Source organism: Notothenia rossii (assembly GCF_949606895.1).
Source record: "Notothenia rossii genome assembly, chromosome: 6".
Classification (NCBI taxonomy): domain Eukaryota; kingdom Metazoa; phylum Chordata; class Actinopteri; order Perciformes; family Nototheniidae; genus Notothenia; species Notothenia rossii.
In genome coordinates this window covers 80,588,178-80,610,999 of record NC_136909.1, presented here as the reverse complement: position 1 = coordinate 80,610,999, position 22,822 = coordinate 80,588,178, and the positions used below count along the sequence as shown (strand labels likewise).

General features: G+C 40.1%; 1 protein-coding gene and 1 long non-coding RNA gene across 5 annotated transcripts in view; both read right to left on the bottom strand.

The window, feature by feature from the left end:
- Positions 1–524, bottom strand: part of LOC307043201 — a 71,445-nt gene extending 70,921 nt beyond the window's left edge. For all 3 annotated transcript variants that reach the window (XR_013809298.1, XR_013809299.1, XR_013809300.1), the window contains exon 1: positions 258–524. This is a non-coding gene — a long non-coding RNA (uncharacterized lncRNA). The remainder of the gene's footprint in view (positions 1–257) is intronic.
- Positions 525–8,480: 7,956 nt separating this feature from the next.
- anapc1 (anaphase promoting complex subunit 1) overlaps positions 8,481–22,822 on the bottom strand; it is a 66,670-nt gene continuing 52,328 nt past the window's right edge. For both annotated transcript variants that reach the window (XM_079688781.1, XM_079688782.1), the window contains exons 44-53: positions 21,511–21,597; positions 20,915–21,032; positions 17,327–17,404; positions 17,046–17,113; positions 16,693–16,831; positions 15,108–15,194; positions 13,337–13,432; positions 12,084–12,273; positions 10,498–10,629; positions 8,481–9,131 (exon numbers count right to left, since the gene is read on the bottom strand). In XM_079688781.1, coding sequence (XP_079544907.1) covers positions 9,004–9,131; positions 10,498–10,629; positions 12,084–12,273; positions 13,337–13,432; positions 15,108–15,194; positions 16,693–16,831; positions 17,046–17,113; positions 17,327–17,404; positions 20,915–21,032; positions 21,511–21,597 — 1,123 coding nt within the window. In that variant the 3' untranslated portion in view covers positions 8,481–9,003. The remainder of the gene's footprint in view (positions 9,132–10,497; positions 10,630–12,083; positions 12,274–13,336; positions 13,433–15,107; positions 15,195–16,692; positions 16,832–17,045; positions 17,114–17,326; positions 17,405–20,914; positions 21,033–21,510; positions 21,598–22,822) is intronic.

Genomic DNA, 22,822 nt, shown 5'->3' with positions numbered 1-22,822 from the left:
CTTTTATCTTGCAAACGGCCCATTGCGCATGAGTGAGCAATGCACTTAACTTCTTAGAAACTGCAGTTTGTACAATGTCTACTTCTGTGTAAAGTGTTGAAATATCACTGTGTAGTTGCACAAATTCAACCTAAGTGAATGCAATTGTATCAAACCCACCAACAGCTTCCTGGTTTGGAGTTTGAAGAGAGTACACCTGACCTGTGAAGTTAAAACTTAGAAGTGAGTTTTATTCATTAAAAAAAACTCGCACTTACCCCTCATCACTGGCTTTCAGGCGCAAACTTTGCACGTCCTTTCCCTTTCTACTTTGCACGGCGCGCATTTGCACCATAGACTGTAGATTTGCACCAAACCTGACATTTTCTTCCACTTTCAAACTTTTGCCCGGTGGAGTAAAAGTCATCCTGGACACAGAGCAAAGCATGTGAGCGCTTCCTCTCCCTCTCTATCTCCCTCACTAACTTTCTTACTTACTTGCTGCACCAGATGTCCTGAGCAGCTCTACCATTCATACTGAAGTGGCTGCGAGACCTCCAGTGTAATGCATTTTGTAATTTTGGTCACACCCACCTCCTTTCAGTCCTTCCCTCTCTATGCAGAAGTGACGCCTCATCGAATGAAGCTCTATGGTTGTCAGTAGTGGAGAACTGGATCCCTCACAGACAGTGAGACATATTCATTCATTTAACAATTGTGTTAAAGTGCTAACACACCTATTACTAACCCTTATGACCTCATGAAAACTTACCTGGCTGATGTTTCTCAGCAGGTGGTCTTCAAGTTCTTTCATCCAGCCATTGAAGTCCAGGGAGAGTAAATTAAAACTTCTTTTTTTGTAAGAAGTTGGTCCTGTACCCAATTTTTTCGGCTAAAAAGATGATATACGTCTCTTACCAAACTACTCTAAGTTACAAGCTTCAAAGTTACATTTTTTTTTTATCCAAAAACCATTGTAATAACGTTGTTCCATCCAATCCGATCCACAAACACTGATTAGAGAACATACTGTAAGCTATAAATACGAAAAACCAGAGATCAATAACTCAGGAAGCCTATTTTATTCAATGAATCACTTTTCAAATAATACCATAAATACTACATTAGTGTTGCGTTCAATAAAACAAGCAACGCTGGACACATGCAGAGGATATTTCCTCTTTTCCTCCCCTCATGCTTCATTCACTAATAATACAGGAGATTGTGCAGATATATGAAAAGAAGTCATGCATTTAAAAAAAAAAAAGTCAGGGAAATTCAGCACATTTTCACACACCTCACAGAGAGGAAGTAAAAGCAGAAGTTGTGTCAAGAGCTCGGGCGACTTCCCTGCAGCTTGTTTCATGTTACGTTTAATGCCTTACTCAAAAGTCGTCACCAGGTTTTGAAAAAAGGGAAATGTGAGGTGTGTTGTGTGTCTTGTCACTGCTTTGCATGTTTGTAAGTGTCAACCTCTGTCAGTCATTGTTCTGCTGAAGCTGCAATGGGACAGATATGATGACTTCCTCTTGTAGATACACACGTATTTGAAATGGACGAAGAGATGCCCTGCCCAGTTTTTGCGTCAATGAGAAAGTATGAAATGTCCTCTTACGATTAACATGTGTGTGGAAACGCGTCATTATTCTTGCGATAATAAACGTGTCCCAGTAGGCTATAGATGTTTAAATAACCCTTTCATCCTCTAATTTTAAGGAATCTATTGTAGGATTTTGTATTTTTGGACTCGCACTGAAGTGAGTTGGTGTAGTAAAAGTAAATATAACCCAGATCAGTGTTTCCCCAGAATAGAATTCCAAGATCATTTTGATTGGGTTTAAAGAGGATTTATAGGGTAAGAATGCAGGAAAAATGCAATTGTATTAAACAAATGCATGTATTTATCCTTTTTTCTATAGAATTATAAGTTGTTATTTCTTCAGGTTGATCTTGAGTTAAATATACGTGACGACGGTATTGTAAGGACACAACTTGTTGTTTTGTTCATGGGCTTTCTTGACATTAGTAAACTGAAAAGAGTGAAGCCACCTTTATATTTGTGCGTTTAATATTTTTAAGAGCCAGCAGGTGATTAGCTTAGCTTAACATAAAGATTGAAAACAGGGGGCAACAGCTAGACATACAATTGTTACACTTAGGCCAAGAGATGCTAACAGCACATAACCCAACATGAAAACCATTAATAACTAAATCGTTTTTGTAGGGATTAGGCGAACAAGATGAGACGTGTTCATTAGTCATTGCTCTTTCATCTATTCTCTCTCTTTTCAAAATCAAGCTCTAGTATCAATTACTCAAGTAGTAATTTAAAGGGTTGATGAGTGCAATTTCAAAACGAGAAAGTAAATGTAGATTATCTTTTATCCCAGCTGCCAGGACGCAGCGAACAAATGTCAAAGGATAGAAAGAAGTTTAACTATTTCTTTGTTGTGCTTTATTAAATATGGTTTTATAAGGAAGCTGCTGTCAGATCAGAGTTCTTTAAAGCAGTGGTTCTCAACTGGTGGGTCGCAACCCAAAAGTGGGTCGCAGACCCGTTTTGAGTGGGTCGTGGATGTGCGAGGGAAGACATTTTCTTTTTAAAAAAAACATTTTTGTTTGCTTTTGTTTTTTGGGAAACAAGTCAAACTTTTATTTTGAAGGCCCGATTTTCTAACGCTGTGCATGCAGTAGGCGTTGAACTGGAAGTACCTGAGACCATAAACGGTTTTGAAAACGTCTGTTATATAGTGATCATCTTCTCAATAAAACCTCTTTGCTGATGTTTTTTCGAGTCTTCTGGCCAATCAGAATCAAGATTGTTGCCGGAAGTCACGGAGAATAACTTTGTGGTAGAACTCTTTATACATCCATGGTATATTCAGATAAAAATGAACACAATGAAATATGACCCCCGGTTTGATGACTGACAGGTGACAGACCAATGGGGGCTATCTTCCCTTACCCACAAAGTAATTCACACAGACAAGTTCAGCTGTCAGAACAAAGTGAAAAAAAAAACAATGGCATCAAATATTATTAATATGTCGGGTAGTAATATATATATATATATTTCTTCTTCTCAGAGTGTACCAGAATGCTGTTGAATAGATTTGAGTGGTTCAAAAATGTTGGGTCGCGATTTATTGACAAAGTAAAAAGTGGGTCCCGAGGCCTGACCAGTTGAGAACCACTGCTTTAAAGTGTCCTTTGTGAGGTTGTTTATGTAAAGGGTTGAAACAAAACTCTCTCTGTACAGTCAGATGTGAGAAAAGCCAGTGGGTGAGAGGGCGTGATCATTATGACACTTAGCTGGGCTTATTGTGGAAACAAACAGGATTATTTTCCTATAGTCAGACCTCTTTTTTCCCACAGGCTCATACAGACACACGGTTATTAAAACACTCGAGGCTGTCTGTTTCACAACACATGCCTCGGTGTAGTCTGGGACACAACACAACTCCCACACTATTACACAATCCTACGCTCTGTTGGTCATTTAAATCTGATGTGTGACTTTCAAAAAATGCAACGATCGAAAGTTTAGATCACACACCACCTGTATTATAGATTCAGCATTGTGGTGATCTATTTAAAGTTAGCTCAACCCATGACTATGTAACCTCTACAGATAGCCTACAGTAGTACGATGATATTTGTATTTTGGCGTGTTATTTGTTCTGCTATGTAGTTTTGTTTGTTTTTTGTTCCTTTCTCAATCTGCATTCCTGTCTGAGCTTGTGTTCTCACCACCAAGAGCTATTTTAAAGTAAGTACAGCATAATACATATCAACATACCAATAGGAAGCGAGGGAGGCGAGGGACATGAGCCAGACTGAAAACTAATATTTTGGTACTGGGGTTTTGATTGTGGAAGCGCACTTAGTGATCTAACACCCTTGTAAAAGGTTGGATCTCCACATTGTCTTTCGAGATGGCCTACTAGCAGTGGCGGACTGGCCATCGGGACGTTCGGTACTGAAGTGGGCCGGTCGGATAAGTCACTAGCACCAGCCCCCCACGTTGACAATTTACTAGCGGTATTTACTAGCGGTACCGAGGTGGGCCGGTGGTACCGAAGTGGGCCGCTCGAGAGTCCCGGGCTGATTTTTCAGTCCCAGTCCGCCCCTGCCTACTAGTGGAAAGCTAGCTCTAGTTAACAGGAAAGCCCCCACTATTACGGGTTATTCAATGTTTCCAGATAATCTTCATCATAACATACAATATACAGAAATGAAACTGAATAGAGGCTGATTTACAGCAAGAATGATGTACCTATCATTTATTTGGGATTTCATTTTAAAGTTCAACCTGAAAACGTCAAACTCCACAATATTATTGTAATTTTAAAAACTATTTTAAGCCAGCATCAATATAATGCTCGTATTACATAACTTTTAATTCCCTAAAATAATGTCATTGACTTTTGTTATTGCAATGTAACTAAAAAAGGGAAATACGCGCAATAATTAGAATAGAAATAAAATAACCACACAACAAACAGAATAGCTAAAATTCACTCTTGGACTTTGTTAAAAAAAATACTCAATGACCAAATCTTTTAATGGTTTTTACTTTTTACTGTTGGCGACAAACTAATGTATGTATAGGCACGTACATTTAATGCACAATATTGAGATGAGCAAATGCAATCATGGTCATGTTAAAATACTGTGAAATTAGTCGTTATTAATGTGACAGAGCTATATATAGGAACCAGGCTCACCAGAAGGAAATCCGGCTAATGTTTGTTTTATATATTAGACTTAATGGGTTCATTTGACCTGGCCTAATTTCCTCCCCCTCGGTTCCTGAACACTCGACATTTTAATAAGTCACATTTGTGTCAAAAGTGTTTTCTATTTGAGGATTGCCAAGTGTTATCTGCTGGTGTACCACAATGAAGCGAATAACAGATAAAGTAAGAGTCAGTTTAGTTTCACTTTCTCTCTTTTTGAATTTTCTTTTTAATCTCTATCAAAAGTTTCAACCAGGTCTGTGTGCCGAATAGGAAACATTAAACTATGATACCAAAGGTTTAAAATGATTATATTTCTAAAGGTAAATTCACAAGACATAACCATGAGAACAAATAGGCCTAAATGTGAAATGTTGCCAATAAACAGCTTTTTGAATGACTTTTTGATCATTTCTTTCAATGAAACAGAAGTAAATATTGAAGAGTCTTTTAAACAGGCTTTCAGTGGAGAGTCCAGGAGCCGTATTCACAAAGGATCTTAGGGCTAAAAGTAGCTCCTAACTGGCGAATTTAGGAGAAACTCCTACGTAAAATGTTTTAGCGCGAGTTAGGAGCACTCCTAGCGATAAGATAAAATGCTTTGTGAATACGGCCCCTGGTCTTTAAAACCACCTGACTTTGACTTTAAACGTCTTAAAGACAAACAGAGACGCCTGCAAGCTAATCCAGTTCCTGTTGACCTGGACTCTGCGTTTACAGTTCATGTGACATTTTCCCTGGAATGTTTTTTAGAACGTGTTGACTGAAAGCGCAAAGTGTTTCCAGGAAACCACACACACAGCGAGTTAAACACAGCAAGACGCCCAAGGCTTGGTTATCTTACAAATTACACTGGAGATTGAAGTGTGGTAAACTCTGTGTGTGGCATGTTGGCACCAGAGAGAAGCGAGGCCTGTTGTGGTGACAGGGGGCCGAATGATAAGATTTGTATCTAATAACTACTTTAATGCAGAACATGTTCAAGTAAACTTTTTATCTTATTCATCTTTTGCCGTTTAATGTTTAATAGTATTTACCAGTCTTTCGTTTTGGAGCATTAAAGCTACATCTAATCTTGATCTCATCTTTTAGGCGCAGCAGAACAAGCTAAAGAAACACGAAATGGACTTTAATAACTTTAACATGTTAGCTCAGTTTCCAAGTTAGACATCCAGCAGAGGAAGGGCAACATGTAGTGCATTGTCAGTCAACACACACAGTCTAAAGTCAACATTATGTTGTATATATTGGACTATGGACTACGACATGTGTCCTGAGGTAAATATGATGATTAACCTGCAAGTGAAGCCAGCGCAAAGTGCTTTGAAGCTGCATTTTCTTTCAAATGCCCAGCTGACCCTACTTCTGAACTGATTTATGAACTTTATTAAACATTTTCATTAAGAGTTTTTTGTCTTGATAGCTATTTTCCAGTCTTCTTCATACCTCATATTGTTTACAATGTTGTTTGTTGTTAATCTGTTAAACCCACTGAGACAAACATGTTTTGTGATATTGGACTATATAGATTACCCTTGATTTGGTCATGGTGTCCATTGGCCATTTGGAGTATAGCACACAATAGAGCAGTGAATGCATCAGACCGTGGCTACCTTGTGATTGAGAGGTTGCTGCCTCGTGGTGTTCTGGTTTGGATGACCTCCATGTCTGTCTTAAAAGCTTCAATAGTGTTTTCAGTTCATGCATCTCACTTGTACCACTGTTGGAGCAGAAACGAGACTGTTAAATGTGAGTTTTCTAGAGTTGACTGTTTTTCGAGAACATTTTCAGTCAAGTTACTTTTGACTTTACTGAGAAAGAGGGTCATTTCCCCCATCGCTTTTTCAATCACTCCAGGATCTGTTGTTGGCAATGATTCTAAAAATGTAAACGTTATTAGCGCTCAAGAAAAAAGATTGCATAAACTTCCATTGTCACACACAACCAGTAAAAATATCCACAAAGTAAGAGCACAACAGGGCTGACACAATAAAGTATTATTGCTCAGGTCAATTTCCACCATAATAACTGATGTGGTAATTAAAAGCCAGGAAGTACTTAGATATACAAAATAACTACAAAATGTGCTTTTGTGGCAAAGTGAAAATAAAGAACAACCAGTCAGGTCTCAAAAAAAGTATTTCAAACTATAAAAAAGTATGTGTCATGTCTGGGGGATATTATAAGGGATTTTCCTACTTCAAATGCTGAGAAAAAACGTTGAGAAGGCTTTTTTTAACACTTTGCTCAGCAAAAAGCACAATGAAAATGCTAGTCCGCCCACATTTAAACACCAGAGTTTAACAGATGCTTCAAATCCTGTGATTTGTTCGGCCCAAAAACCAGAGAAATGATCCCCGGTATATGAGGTAGAGAAGACTAACGACAGATAGAAAAGACATCACTATATCCTGCTTTTGTGCAGCTAACCACTGACTACCATTCATAATAATGATGGCCTTGGCTATGAGTTACTTTAATCAACTCTGACACTATCTAACTTTACGGTCAAAAAAAAATTAAAGTGCTAATTGAATGACGTTGATGTGAGTGTGAGGAGCAGCTCTGTGTGTTGCAGCTCTGTGCGGAGGGTGTGTTTTGCTTGTTTGTTCTTGTGTTTACCATTTGTTCTGGAATGTCCTCAGAGCTGTTGTTTAGAAAACATCAAAGACTCGGTGCAAACACACCCTGTATATCCTCCCACGCGCTAACTACATGAGATTAAGGTTTCCAAACAGTTAGGCATCAAAATCCAAGACCTTTCGACGATTTTAAAAGTGAAAGGCATTCCAAATGTGACACTGTGGGATCCCCTTATTCAGAATTATAGCAACTGTCTCCATGTTATAGGCCCTTATGCTGCGTTCATGCACCAGCAGGAAAGTCCCACATTCTTGGGTTTCATATTTGTTGGCTGAACACATCATTGAGGTCCAGCTGCATGAGAAAATTCAACAGTCTCCCATAACTGTGCAAATGTATTCAAGAAAGCACCCTGCCCCTGTGGACTATATCACATTACAAGCTGTGTGCATGTGTCCTGCTGTGTGACTGGATTTTTGGGACTTTCTAAATGCTATACGTTTAAATGTCAGATTATTCCCATCGGTAACATTTGTAATCTTTCCTGCACATAACAGAAGCAGTCTTTACCCGTTTTTTTACAAACTCTTATAATATTTGTCTGCGTTTTTTGCAGTCCTCACCATTTTAGGTTAAGTGGTTTGAATAAGCGTATTTTGGACACTTGCTAAAATAAGTATTTGTTCATTGTGATTTTCTTGAACTTGGTTTCTCGTTGTATTACTTTTTGCCTAAATAACATGCAACATTAGAGGCAAGCAGCTTCATTACAGGCTAGATGATCAGAGCTGTCAGCAAAGCACAAAGCAATGTAAAGGTGTTATTTGGTTTGTTTGGCAAAAACACAAACGCAATGAAAGACAACTTTTGTACCACTAAGTGCAAAAGAGTATATTCCGTCTTTAAAAAAAAGTGTTTTATTACAGGAGATCAGGGGAATCCCTTAATGCAGGGAACCACCCAGAAAACCAAGTGAATTTTGATCGTAACCACAACGACATATGTGTAAAATACTAAAGACCTGATGGACGACGCTTTAAGAAGCCTAAGCAGTTTCAGCTAAAGTAGTGTAATTCAACTAAGCCGTAATACTATGAGTAAAACAAAAAGGAAGTGGTCCTGATCAGCACCAGAACTGGCTGACTGGGAAATGTAGACACATAATTACTCACAGTAACATCAAGTGTGCAAGTACTTTTTTATTTGATAGCCCCTGTCGTCTCGTCGACAGAACACAGTGGCCTGAGCTCAAAGGCAACATCGATACAACTACAGGCGAATCCTTCCATCGTGCACTGACCGGTCCTTTCTGTCCTTGTTTGGCGGTGGAGGAAATGTGTTTTCTGTTGGAACATCGAGGAAGAGGCACCCATCTAAAAAAAGTCACGGTACTGGATTTGTTGTACCAAAGAAATGGCACATGTGCTGCATCATTACTGCAGCCTAATGTCTTCATGCTGTAAAAAACTAACTAAATAGCAACATTATTTTACAAAACTCGACTAATTAGTGACTGAGAAGGAAACAAAGTCTGTGTTTTCCAAACAGTTCATCTCAGAGGCAGGACAGCCGTTACGTTGTTCCCCTTCCTGCACACACTCGCAGGTGTTACAGAAATCAGATCCTACCTGTGCTCGCAGTGGGAACGTAAGGTTACGAAGAGCACCTGTGAGAGCTAGCTAGCCAGGTGACTAGCATCGGATCAAAATGCTTGCTGAGGGAATGCTCCGGAGGCAGAGCCCAGCAGGACGGGAACCAGTCGCAGTAGATCTCTGAGAGGGATCCTCAACTGGCTGCTACGAGACAACAAATCTCCCAGAGAGCTGCAGCCTGAGGAGAGAGGAGAGAGGAGAGGAGAGAGGAGAGAGGAGAGAGGAGAGAGGAGAGACGAGAGACGAGAGAGGAAACGCATTAATAACGCAATTTCTTTTTAACGCCACTAATTATTTGAACGTGTGATTAATGCATGTGTATTTGTCCTCGGCCCGCCCCGTAGTTTCAGAGCCCAAAGGCTTGACGTTGTTGTTGTTGTTAGTTGGATGGTGGGAGACTCTAGCGAGAGATATGGATAAAAAAGGTGTTTTAAAAAGCAAGCCCAGCACACAGCTGATGCTGACAGCCCCGCTCCTGCCGCTCGCAGCGATAGCTAAATGGGTGGCTACAGCTTAACATTGTGGAGGACGAGGGGCTGCGTTAGATCATTCGGATCGCATCCAACGTGTCGACTGCACATCACAGCGCTTTATTTTGACCCACAGTGGGAACTTCAGTCTCATGCTTTGACTGTTATGAAGACAGAAGAGCGGCATTTCGCCGTCAACTGTAAACAGGCTTGTCTGTTTGAGCAACTGGCTCAGTGCAGAGAAGTACACAGGGTTGGGAGAGAGTGAAGAGAGAGAGAGAGAGAGAGAGAGAGGTTCCAGGTTGTTGTGTTGAGAATATTCAGGAGAATATTTATCATTGTTCCAATGATAATAAACAAACATTTGCATAAAGCATATTTGTCCACTCTTATGTTGATAAGAGTATTAAAAACTTGAAAAATATATTCCTCTAAGGTGCATTTAGAACAGATAAGAAAGGTGCGATTAATCGCGATTAACTATGGACATCATGCGATTAATCGCCATGAAATATTTGAATCGACTGACAGCCCTAGTATAAAGTATAAAGCAGCATAAAGTAGAAATACTTATGTAAAGTGCAAGTACCATCAAATTGTAGTGAAACTCTTAACAACACTGTGGAACTCTCTCCACCTGCAGTCTCTGTAGAAGCTTTTAGAAAACTACTGAAGACCCATCTTTTTGGCTTTTGTGTCGACTTGAACTGTGTGGGATGTGTTCTGTTCTTATGTCTGTTCCTTTCAGGACTCCACGTGGTCCGTGTTTTGTTTTTATGTTGACCTTACATTTCTGCCTCATGCGGTTATTGTATTCATATTTCTGTGCTCTTCATTTTTACTTTTGTTCTTACTTGTGAAGCACTTTGTGAATTCTATTTCTGTTAAAGCTGCTATAATAAATAAACGTATTATTATTATTAAAATGAAATGGAATACCTTTGGTTACTTTCACCACTGAGTAAGCTAACAGCAGCAGGAGTTGAAGAGAGCTTTTATTCCTGCTGCCGTGTGAACCGGACGTGTTAACATGCACTCAGGTGAGGTTCAGTGAGAGGAGCGAGTGTGTCTTACTCTCCAGCTGAGTGTGTGTGTTCCTGAGGCAGGGGATGGAGCGGTACACAAGGAAGCAGGCCAGCGACATGGACTGCCCGTTCTGAGGGAGGGCCTCGCCCCTCATGTAGGACCTCAACACTGAGCTGTTCTCTAGGAAACACAAACAAGGCACACAATGTTTTATCAGGTGTACCTAAAGGTGGGATTTAAATATATGAATGTCTTTTTTAAACGGGATACAAATGAAAGACACATTTAAAAGCAGGTTTTTGATTGAAAAAAAAAAAAGGGTGTGAGATGTAAAAACATTTGATCAAACACGTTTGCTCACATCACTGTTGGCCAGTAAATACAATCTGTGCACAGGGGGACATTTATAATGCCTCATCTGAATTCATTTGGATTTTAAATAGAAACCAAAATAAAGACAGTAAATAATAAACTATTTTTTAAACACAAACTGGAACATTACATCATTTTAAAACCATATCAACTAAAACTCCTCTAAACTGCATCCCTTAGGATAGTTCTCTGAGAAAGACAAATGGAACCTAGTAGAAACAAAAAATCCTACAAAACAGGATTGTATCAGAAAACCTATTTCATCATGTGTGACTTCCAGTCAAAAGCAACATTCCTGAAAGTTGATGTCAAGCGAGTTGCTAGTTTGTTTTTCCTTTGAAATGTCTGCCAAAGGCTTCATGAGACATGAAAGTAAAGGCATGTTTGAACTGTTACCATGACAGCAGTCACCTGTTTCCCACGCCTCTCAGTGTGCATTTATTATTGTAAGTGTGTGGGTGTCTGTTTGTGTGTGTGTGTGTGTGTGTGTGTGCATGTGTGTGTGTGCACGCAAATAAGGTATGGAATGTGTGTTTGTTGGAGTGATACACAGTCTGTCAGTCATTATCGTGCCACACCCTTCACAGGAAATCCAGCTGAAACACATAGTCAACGATTCGTTTTCTCCACTCCCAATATGTGAATTCCTTTAGTTAACGTTGGCACATATGAAGAAATGAGTGCTCTCGCTCGTCTGATCAACATTTATATGAGCTGTGAACAGTTTGAGGAAGGCTTTCTCACTTGTTGTGACTCTTTCAGCTCACGCAGGTTTCCTGTAGAGGGACTTTAACTCCCTGACCTAATTGACCTTTAAAGGTCCCATGTCATGCTTTCCTGGTTATTACCCGTCCCCTTGTGTGTTATGTAGCTTTCTCTGCATGTAAACGGTCTACAGAGTCTCAAACCCTCAAAGTACACCCTGTAGCGAGTAAAACTCTAACACAGAAAATACCTGTCTATGCTGCCCCAGAACGCAGGAATGTCCGGAGATGCTGCCCACCTATATTGCTATTGAGCAGGTCACACACACACACACACACACACACACACACACACACACACACACACACACACACACACACACACACACACACACACACACACACACACACACACACACACACACACACACACACACACACACACACACACACACACACACACACACACACACACACACACACACACACACACACACACACACACACACACACACACACACACACACACACACACACACACACACACACACACCTCACCTTTGAGCCAGCTGTCCAGTGACACATCCACCATGTTCTTCATGACGGGCAGGAACTCGGAGGTGAGCAGCGCGTCGTGGCGGTTGTTGGGCCCCCGCTGCACCCGGCTGTCCCACAGCTCCACCACCAGACGCATCTGCCACAGGGGGAAGGTCTGGAGCAGATCCCTCCGACGCAGAGCCCCCACCGCCTGGGAGACAGCAGCGAGCACAGGGTAACGTACCGGCACATGGGAAGAAGGGAAATGGTTTTGGACAGTTTAGCATTTAAAGTGAGTCATGAGGTTGAGATAGAGGGGATGATATGTGTTAAAGGACTGCAGGCCCCGGATTCAGCCCCACCTCATGGACAGCTAGTCTTACCCACTGAGCCATGAAGCGAACGCAGAATAGATTTTTATCACAAGATATCTCACATGAGCGAGCCCAAAGGTTGTCAACATCCGTAATTAGAGGAACTGAGGCCCCGAAAAGTGGAGATACCCGAGGTAGAAATCATAATCATATGTTTTCATGTCTAGTTTTTGAATTGGATGGGTTTGTAAAAAGAAAACTTTACTGCAAAATAATTGTTTGGGTTGATGTTAAGATCCTTCCTATGATTAAAAATAGTACAAATGTAGGCTTCTCTAAAGTGGACTGTATGACTCATCACATGTATCTCAACCTGATCAGAATTGTGTTTCAGTTGTGTAGGTTCGCAAAAAAAGACATCTGGAAACATTTCCTCAGAAGCATAACTCCAGCTTTAGGAACGTTACAGCTGCATTTTTCTCTTGGTGAAAGTTTTGTATAAGTTCTGGTGTAGAGATAGGCAACAATGAAACACAATAGCAACCAGCAAACAGCTTGTCATGCTTGACACTTCACAAAATCTTTAATCCCTAAATTGCAAGCGTTTTTACATTTTGTTCTATCATTCTTTAAAGCATAGAAGATTTTCAAATGATTTCAGTTCATTCCACTGCGGTTTGTGAATCAATTTTTGAAGACCGACAACCAAAAAACGTGAACTCCCCCTTTAACTAACAATTGTTCGTCAAGTTATTATTGCTTGGTGAAGTTATGTACTAAAAATGGCAAGATTGTTTAAAGTAAAGTTTACATATTTGCGTGTGTGTGTGTGTGTGTGTGTGTGTGTGTGTGTGTGTGTGTGTGTGTGTGTGTATGTGTGTGTGTGTGTGTGTGTGTGCGTATGTGTGTGTGTGTGTGTGTGTGTGTGTGTGTGTGTGTGTGTGTGTGTGTGTGTGTTACCTGCTCAATAGCAATATAGGTGGGCAGCATCTCCGGACATTCCTGCGTGACACATTCGTACAGCATCGCCGAGAACAACACGAGAGTATCATCTCTCTGCAAACATGACACACACAGGTTAGGTGACGGTTCAAAACGTATAAAAGTAATATAAAAAAAAACAGTTCCTAGAATCTCATATGCCAAACTCATTTATATTTGATTTGAACCTATAGTTTATAGTTATTTTAGGGATATTGTAGCTTGTCTTGGTGTGTAACAGTTTGAATGTTGGATGATGGTTGATGTTGGAAACAGTTTGCACCTCTCCATTTGAGCTCACATGCTGTTAATCAGATAACTTACCTCATAAGGGATTTGCAAAAAAGCAGCCAAAATATAACTTTTTCCTCATTTGTGAGCAAGAGTTCAAATTTCAGGAAATGTTTGGCATTTAAGTTCAAGAACTACTGACGTACCAGAAAGTGCATTTCATCTTCAGTTTTTTTCTAAACAGGCTTCCTATATACAAAATGAATGACTTCAAATGACATTAAAGGTTTTCTGAATGAAACTGAAGGACTGAAAATTGCCATGTCATTAAATTACCGAATGTTACTCTACAGAATGAGTCATGCTTTTCCATTTCAATCTTCAATCTGAAACCAGGGAACTATGTGCAATCCAACTAATCGACCTGAAGCCGCCTCTTAACTCGGAAAATAAGAGTCAAGTGATTAATAAGCAAAGTGAGCATTTGTTCAAGACAATCTATACAATCTATTTAAAATTCTTTTCTCAGTGAATCACATGTGCTATATATCGTCATTTGTGTTAAAGGCTGAAACATCTGACATCCTGCAGCATAAAAACCTTTGGTGACTGCTCTCAGTGTTCTACATTTAAATTCATTTCATTTGAAGTTTCCAAGCCTTTTAAGGCAGCTGCATATCAGAGATTTCTTTCCTCATTCATCTTCTTTTTTTTTATCGACATGTTTTTTTTGTGGGCCATTTAAGTCATGTTTAAATGTCTTTGTCAGGATATTTTCAAGATCTCCATCAACACCACAGACACAGGTGAAACTAGTTAGCTAACCCAGAGACAACTGTAATCTCTTACTTCATTAGCTTTTACAAAACGATATGGAAACTCAAATAGCAGATGGCATGCAATCAAGGAGCAACAGTGGCCTCAGCTACATCTGAGGCGCTTTCACACCGGAGTACTTTTCCCGTTTAGTTCCGATAGTTCCCGGGATTTTGCGTTCACACCAAAAAGAGAACTTAGTTCATGATAACTTTTACCCCCTTTTTAGGGCCTGCTAGAGAGGTGGTAAAAAGTTCAAATTTCTGATTGGCTGGGAGAGAGACTAATTTATGGCAACACAAAAAAAAACATGGGAGCGGTGGAGATGAGGAGGTGTCGGCTTTCTGGCGATTTAGTCGGAAGCCAGTCCCCAACTCCGGGGACTGGCTTCAGTAGAAGCTGCTGGGAGTCCTAGCAGCTTCTACTGAAGCCAGTCCCAAACTCTGGGGACTTCCGGCCGGAGACTTCGGGTGGCACTATACGGCGTGAAGTTGTTTCCGGCCTGCCAGTAAACCCAAAGCAGAAGAAGAAGAAGTGACGTCAGCGGCTTCATTTGTGTAATCTTCCCTCAGGGAACTTATTCCGGTGTGAACGCGATCTGTTCTTAGTTCCATGGGGGTACTAAGTGCTGGGAACTAAGTGCTGAGAACTAAGTACGGCAAAGTACTTGGTGTGAAAGCGGCTATTTGTGTGTACAACTCACTTGTTTTATTTCTTCAGATGTTTTACAGAAGAACTCTGCAAATGAGACCAAGGCCGGCTCTGAGGTGAACGTAGAGATGGCTTCAGGCTGCAGAAACACACATAAGAACATTTCACAATTATTTTAATGAGACAGCACATGAATAAAGTATAGAGAAGCAAGGAAGGTTACAAAAGAGGAAGGTAGGGAAGAAAAGGGTGCCAGAAAAGTTGGTCAAGACACTGAAGAATGAATGCATAAAAACAAAAAGAGAAAGGGGAGAAGGACACAGACAAAGACAGGAATAAAACAGTAATGTTTTGTTGGTATCCCTGCAGACCAGCAAGTGTATTGACAGCTCACACTGAGGACATCAGGAAACCAGTAATAATCTGTCAAACACACAGCGGTCTGCGTTACATGTAGTGACAACCTGCCAACACCGGACACATCCAGCCACTGGAGAGGGGCTCAGTTCAGTTCAACTCACGTCTTTTTATAGCTGGTTATTACTGCAGATTTAGGTTTTTAAATGTCTCTCAAACCCAGGTATATGAAAGGCAAAACTAAGGGCATTTCAGACCTGTAGTTTGTTTGACATCAACGACACGTGAAGAAACTATTCACATTGTCAGTGATAAACTGTTCGATGTAATCTATTCTGAAAATGTGTCAGAACATTGTGACGGCCGTCACAGGAATTCAGGTTTGTATAGTTTTGATATAATTAATTAATTATCTGTATTATTATAGTATAGTATAATAAAGCATATACATGTAAAATTAAAGCTCATATCCCTCCATTTCACTTCCTGTTTCAAAAGTGCTGATTTGGGGTATAAAGCTTTAAAAAATAAAATAAATTGTTAAATAAAATAAAAAGGAGGGGGCTGAGCTCATACGGGAGATTCTAACTGCAAATACTGCCGTGATGAAACACCATATCATGGATTATCAAGGATTATCTCTGAAACAGTTTGGAGCTCAAAGGCTTTCTCTCTTGCCGGTTATACCACAAGGTGAGTTCCTTTTTATTTCCTGCTTCTTCACACACATGCTCTCCAGTACAGGTTAGCTCTGAGTGTTAGCGATGCTAATGTAAACACCGACCATATTACGTCCAAAACAGTCGGGCATTGTTTCTGATAGCAACGTTTCTGATAGGCCCGTGGGTCCACATTTCAGATATTACGTCATATCGGACGCAAATCTGGATAAACTCCGTTGTAGCCCCGTTTTTAGAGATTTGGGTACGGAGGAGAAGAGAGAGGGTTTCATTTTCTGACGCTGCGTGAGTTCCCTGACACACCGGGGACACATGTTTATGTATAAATGACATCAAAAAGTGCATTTTGCATGATAGGTCCCCTTTAAGTAAATGTACTTTAATTGGAAATGAATCATGTGTGGTTTCCTTCTTTTGTCCGTCCTTGAGTCACGGCGTGACAACATCTACAACTGGACGTATTAAATATAAAGCCCCTACTAAGACACAATAATAGACACACAGAGGAAAATACGATATGAATCCCAGTTATATCCTCATAGCACTACAAAAACTAAATGGACTCTACTGATATTGGGCATGTGATATCCATGTGTGTACCTTGAACGCTCTGACTCCAGAGTTGCGGTGGTTGACGGTTGAAGCCAGCAGGCTCTTCCAGCCCTGAGGGTCGTCCTTGTAGGGCAGCTGTCCGGCCCGCAGCTTCACGTACAACACGCCATCTCTGCACAGGATGGACCTGAGGGAGAGGTAAGTATTCAGAGAGAGGTTGACTTTTACATCTGACGACTCATTGGTCAAAACATGAGATCAAAGCTTCCCCCGGGATTCTGCTCATCAATCTGTGGCACAAAAAGATGAAGTGGGTCCCGAGACATTTTCACACACTCTCTATTTAGTGGTTTTTATTTGACTGATTAGATGCAAGCACTGTTGAATCCCTCTATACTTACTTTAGATGCTGTGTTTCTTTGCTGAGGTCCACAGACAGTTCCCAGTATCTCGGCCCCTTTACCTTTACCTGCAATAAAGAAATGAACACACACATCAGAAAATAAAATAATTTAAAAACTAATTGTTTAAACCATTTGAGTGATTAAGTGATTCATGCCGTTTATATTTTTTTCGCGTTTATCAATATCCTTCATTCATGTCACATAGCTAGTCCTCAGTAGAGAGGGAGCTACACTGAACGGTGTCGTTTCTACTAGACTCTGTTGTTCTCAGGATTTACCTTTTTGAGGAGGTGCAGCTCAGGAAGCATGGTGGGAGCCATCAGTTCTACAGTCGTCTCGTCGTACCACTTTGTCTCCTAAAACAATAGAAAATGGCATCATTGCATCAAAGCTGGACTGATACCCAGTGTGGCTTCATGTGGCATTGCCTTACCCTATATAGCCATGCTGTGAGTATTGCTTTTGTACTTTATCAATGAAAGAGTAAAAGAGATTTTGTTTAAGAAGCAGGAAAACAGAATAGCTGGAGGCCAAAAACAGACTCTAGATAAACAGAACTTCATTGATGTAAAGATGTTTTCATTCAATTTCATTCAGATTGAGTCGAACTGTCTTTAATGTCCATTCTGGACATGGTCCTGCTGTTACACAGTAGATACAAACACACACCTCAATAGCTTAACATGTATACTTTATTTGCATTTCGTTCACACAAGCAGTGACGTAAGCACTGATGATGTTCACAGTGTCACTCTGAGCTTTCAGATATGAATTAAATTGAGGTGAGGCATGCTCTCAGAGGTGGTCCTGACTTCCTCAGCTTGAGATTATCCTGGGATGTCTTTTGCATATTTATCTCCCCCTCATTTCCTGTTATCTCTGTATCTGTCACAAAAATGGCATAAACCTGGAGGTGCTGCTAATTCACTTTCCTCTAAAATATGTTTCCACATGATCTGGGATTTATATTGGCAAACTTACAGTCACAGGCCTCCAATAAAACTCCACCCATTCTCCCATTGGTTTAGAAACAGTTTGACTATTTTCGGTGTTTCCCATTTTCTCTAAAGGTCAGACATTTTACTTTAAGCACAGCCACGTGGATGATTGTTTACTCAAACATTAAAGAAGTATTGTGAAAAACATAAAAGGTATTCAGTATGGCTTAAAATCTAAAATACTTCACAACTACAAAACTTCAAGCAGCAGAACCTCGCAGTGCTTCTAAAAACAAAAACAGATTTCTCAAATAGCCTCATCTAAAAAAAGCAGCATGAAAACCTCACTGAGGGAAATGTAGAAATGACTGCTCCTGTAATTCAGGAGCTATTTACTGCATCTGTTGAGGCACAGCTACAGTATTGCAGCAATTGCTGTTGAAAGTACATGTTTTAAAAGCTGATGCACTTCACGTAGACTGGAGGATAATAATTGCAGGGTACAAATATCGAATACATGGAAAAACATCTAGTTCTTATTTAACCGTCTCGTTTTCTGGTCAAACATTATAACGGGTGGTTGTTTTTATGAAAGAGTCTCCAAATATGGAAAGTGTGGTGACAGAGCGCACGTGATCTGAATGAATGGACACACTGTGCCACTTTGGAGACGCAAAACCGGAAGTCTGAACCACATTGGCTCCAACTGGCACAAAGAGGCACCATGACTCCTCGTTTGTTCCACTGGAGGGCTTTGGGATTTTAAAAGATGCCGTTTTTCAGAGCAAACCGTTTTAAAGACTTTTCCTGACCACTATCTTACTGCAAACTACTCTGCATGTTTCTGAAAACACATTGCTTGTTAAGAGAGTTTGTTACAGAGCTTCTTTAGATTGTAATCTGTTAACAAATGCATTTGATGTGCGCTGCTATCTAAACGGCGGCAAGTGAAATATATTCAAGTTAGGATCGTTTTAGTGTTAACACCTTTAGTCATGTATTTATTTTGAACAATGTATTAACCATTTCATTTCTGTTGTATTATATATTTCTTATTTTCCTCTTTATTTGTAACTAATGATGTGGAGATGTTTTCCCCATGTACAATGTGTGTTTATTTACGATCCCAAAGAAGACTGCTCAAAAGAAGCAACTGGGAATCACATAAACAATGATAAAAGTTAGCTACTCAAACACAGAAATCTACTGCTTTGCCCAACAAGTAAAGCATACATGTGGATGAGATGCCACAGTGTAGTTGTTATGCAGTGGTAGTTTACTTTTTCCGATAAAGAGTGAACTTAATTGAAGGTTACAGGTAAAGAGCTGGTCTTTGCTTGAACTAAATATACCAATTACACCTCCAGTTTGAGGAAGCTGTCCAGCTGACAGCAGTAATGCTAGCAAATAGAAAAACAGAAAAGTATTTCTGGCATGAAGGCGGGAAGTTTTTCTTCTCTCGACTACATTACAGTTTGTGTTGGCATGTAAGCGTGTGTGTGGTTGCATGTCAAAAAGATTGTCAAGAGGAAATGCAGATATTGACAACATGTGTGACAGAGATAGAGAGCAATATAGAGAGAGAGGAAGGAAGTGCAAGCCATCATATAGAGAAAAATATGTTACTTGAGTGTTTGGTCATGTTTCACTACACGTATTAAACAAGGGAACAAAGGCTTCAGTCAGGCATGTTAGCTTGTAGATTTTGGATGTTGAAGGTACTGCCGAGGTGAAGCAACGCTAAAAAGGATTGCTCTATACTTAAGCACTGTAAGGACAAGAGGGAATGACCAGTTCACATTACATACACATTTTCATTAAGAAACATGTTCAAAATAATCATGGTGTGATTTTTGAATAGGCTTTCTACCAAACAAGGATTTTTTATTAAGTCTGTAGATTAACATTTGTAGGCCAGGACTTCTCTGCAGTACCACAATACTTTTTCCAGATTCTTTTCACATATTTTGGAAATTGCACTAATCCATTTTGCAATTATGATAACATTTAAATTAACTGTGCAGCCCTATTTGTGTGTAGCTGTCAATGTGACCTGAAGAACGTAAGGTTCAAGGTTAGTTTATTTGTATAGAACATTTTAAGACACAGAGGCAATTCAAAGTGCTTCACATAGGCATTTCAAACAACATACCGTAATTTTCGGACTATAAGGCGCACCTGAATATAAGCCGCAGGTGTTTTAATGTTTAATTACCATATGTAAGGGTTCGTGCACAGAGGGGATTGTCGGGAAAGAGATGGCTGTTTGAGGAAGCTCCCATTTATTAACATTTCAACAAACAAGTTGCATATTTGCATAACGTATTCAAGTGTTAGCATTTAGTGCAATAGTAGCTACAGAACATGTGCTGTGTAAACTGTACTGTATCACATAGCGTTTCAGACACACAAACTTTTCAACTTTCAGACTTAAACGGTGCGCTCCCAGCGCACGTACCGGCAGTGATCTACAGCAGTGGTTTTCAACCAGTGGTACGGGGACAAACTGTCTCGCTCTCGTAATGTCTGTCTGTCTTGCTCTCGTTCTGTCTCTCGTACCACTCTCGGTTCCACTTTTACTTTAGCGCGCTACCTGTCTCACTCTTTTCCGGCCTCCAGCTTTTCCTGCTGGAGCCCGCCGCTTAAAGCTGGGGGCGCGGACCGACCATAGAGCCCATAGAGTTAAAGGTGGTGGCCGTTAGCTGTAGAAATCCATAGATTAGCCGCACCGTTATATAAGCCGCAGCGTCGAAAAATGGGAAAAAAGGCGCGGCTTATAGTCCGAAAATTACGGTAATTCAAAACAACACAAACCCACAAACAAAAACATAAAAAAAGACAATTCATAAAAGCCATTAAAATATTGGCTGCAGCTAAAAGTGCAATAATAAACACGGTTAAAGGATCTCAGGATAGGCTGCAACGTACCTTGTAGGTGACCTCTAAGAGGGCGTAGCAGGGCTTCAGAGAGTCCACGTCCACGGGCACCAGCAGCCGCGGCTCTGCAGCCAGAACGGCCAGGTGCCGCAGGGCCTGCAGGTGGTAGCTGCAGCCAGACACACAACATCAACACTATGCTAATGACTACAGTAGTAGTTTAGTATCTTTCAATGAAAAAAAAAGAAAGACACAGAAACACATTCAGAGAATAACAGGCATGTCATTATCTTTGCATGATGGAAGTTTCACTATTACAAAAACAACTGAAAAACCTGCCGAGTTTATAAATAATTGTATCATATCTTTTAGTTTTTTAAAAAGGTTTTAGGAATAACCTTTTGAGGAAAAACTTGATCGACTGACTGAAGTATTTTGTTAATATCTTAAATGTCTTTCAGCCAGCATCAAACATAAACAAAATGTTCCTTTATAAAGCAACTACATACACAATTTGACCGAGGTCTTGTTATTACAGTGTGTGTGTGTGTGTGTGTGTGTGTGTGTGTGTGTGTGTGTGTGTGTGTGTGTGTGTGTGTGTGTGTGTGTGTGTGTGTGTGTGTGTGTGTGTGTGTGTGTGTGCTCACCGGTTGTCGGTGCTGTGAGCAGGAAAGTGTGGGTACAGGGCGCACAGCAGAGCGGCGATGGCTGAATTGGAGGTGCTCAGGGTGTACCTAACAGACAGAATTAAACACAAAAACTGAAAATACGCACCGGACTCACGTATATATTACAAAATGACAGTGTTCATTATACAAATAAATGCAGGACTGTCTTTTTCACCCTCAACAACAAGTTTTAAAAGAGTCCATATAAATCCCCTTCTTTATGAACGCTCTGCTCGGTTAGTAAAACCAAGTGTGTGTTATAATCTAGTTCACGTCACCACAGGCCACACCAGAGCCTCTTAAACATTCTAATTGGCAGTACAGTGTGTACTTTGACTAATGGAGTCATTATAATAAAGTTGGATCAGACATTTAAGGGATTTTGTACATGCAAGGTTAATTGTGAGGGTACTTTCATTTTAAACGGTCAACTCAAAATAAATGGCTACTTGGGGAATCTTTAGCATGTTTAAGAGCTTTAATCAGACTGAATATGGCATACTATGATTCCCCAGAAGAGAACCATGCGTTATTTACGGTGAAAATAAACAGGCACTTTTTTCAGACTTGGGAATTCAAAACAGTTACAAACAAACAAAAACAAACAACAAACTTCAACTGACAGTGTTGATGATTAAAAAAGTCAAACAAATAGCAGATGCTGCTGCCATAATTGCACATTGGGGCTATATGGTATCCAGGAGCTGGGGACATGTTGAGTTATAAGTGCCAGCTGTGGAGTTATCTTCTCGTATCTGTATCAAATTAACCTTTCGTAATTTGGTTCAAAACGAAAAATGGTGTTCAGTGAGAAGATTTTAAAGCAAATGTTTTGCCAGTCACTTCATGAATACAATAAATAAGCTAATATAGACCCACAGTACACTGCAGCTAGTATTAGTCTGAATGCCATGTATGGAATGAAAAAAAAAAGTAACTTTCAGTTCAGTTTCCATCTTAGAAAAACCCAAATAAATGGGAAAAGGGAAGGGAAACTTACTGAGCAGACAGAACGAGAGACGCAGTGAAGTAGGGGAGGAAGGGGGAGAAATCATTCAAAGCCACAAAAAAAGAACTAAACAGAAATAAAACTACATGACGTATATTAGCATAAGAAAACCAAAAAGATTAACAAAACTGTGATGTGGCCATAATGATGAAACGTGTGGAGGCAAATGTAAACAGATATGTTCGATACAAACGGGTGAAAGACTGAATGACAGACGTGGACAACAAAGCAGCGTCAACTTTCACCTCTGCAGACTCGCTCTAACACTCATCATAAATACAC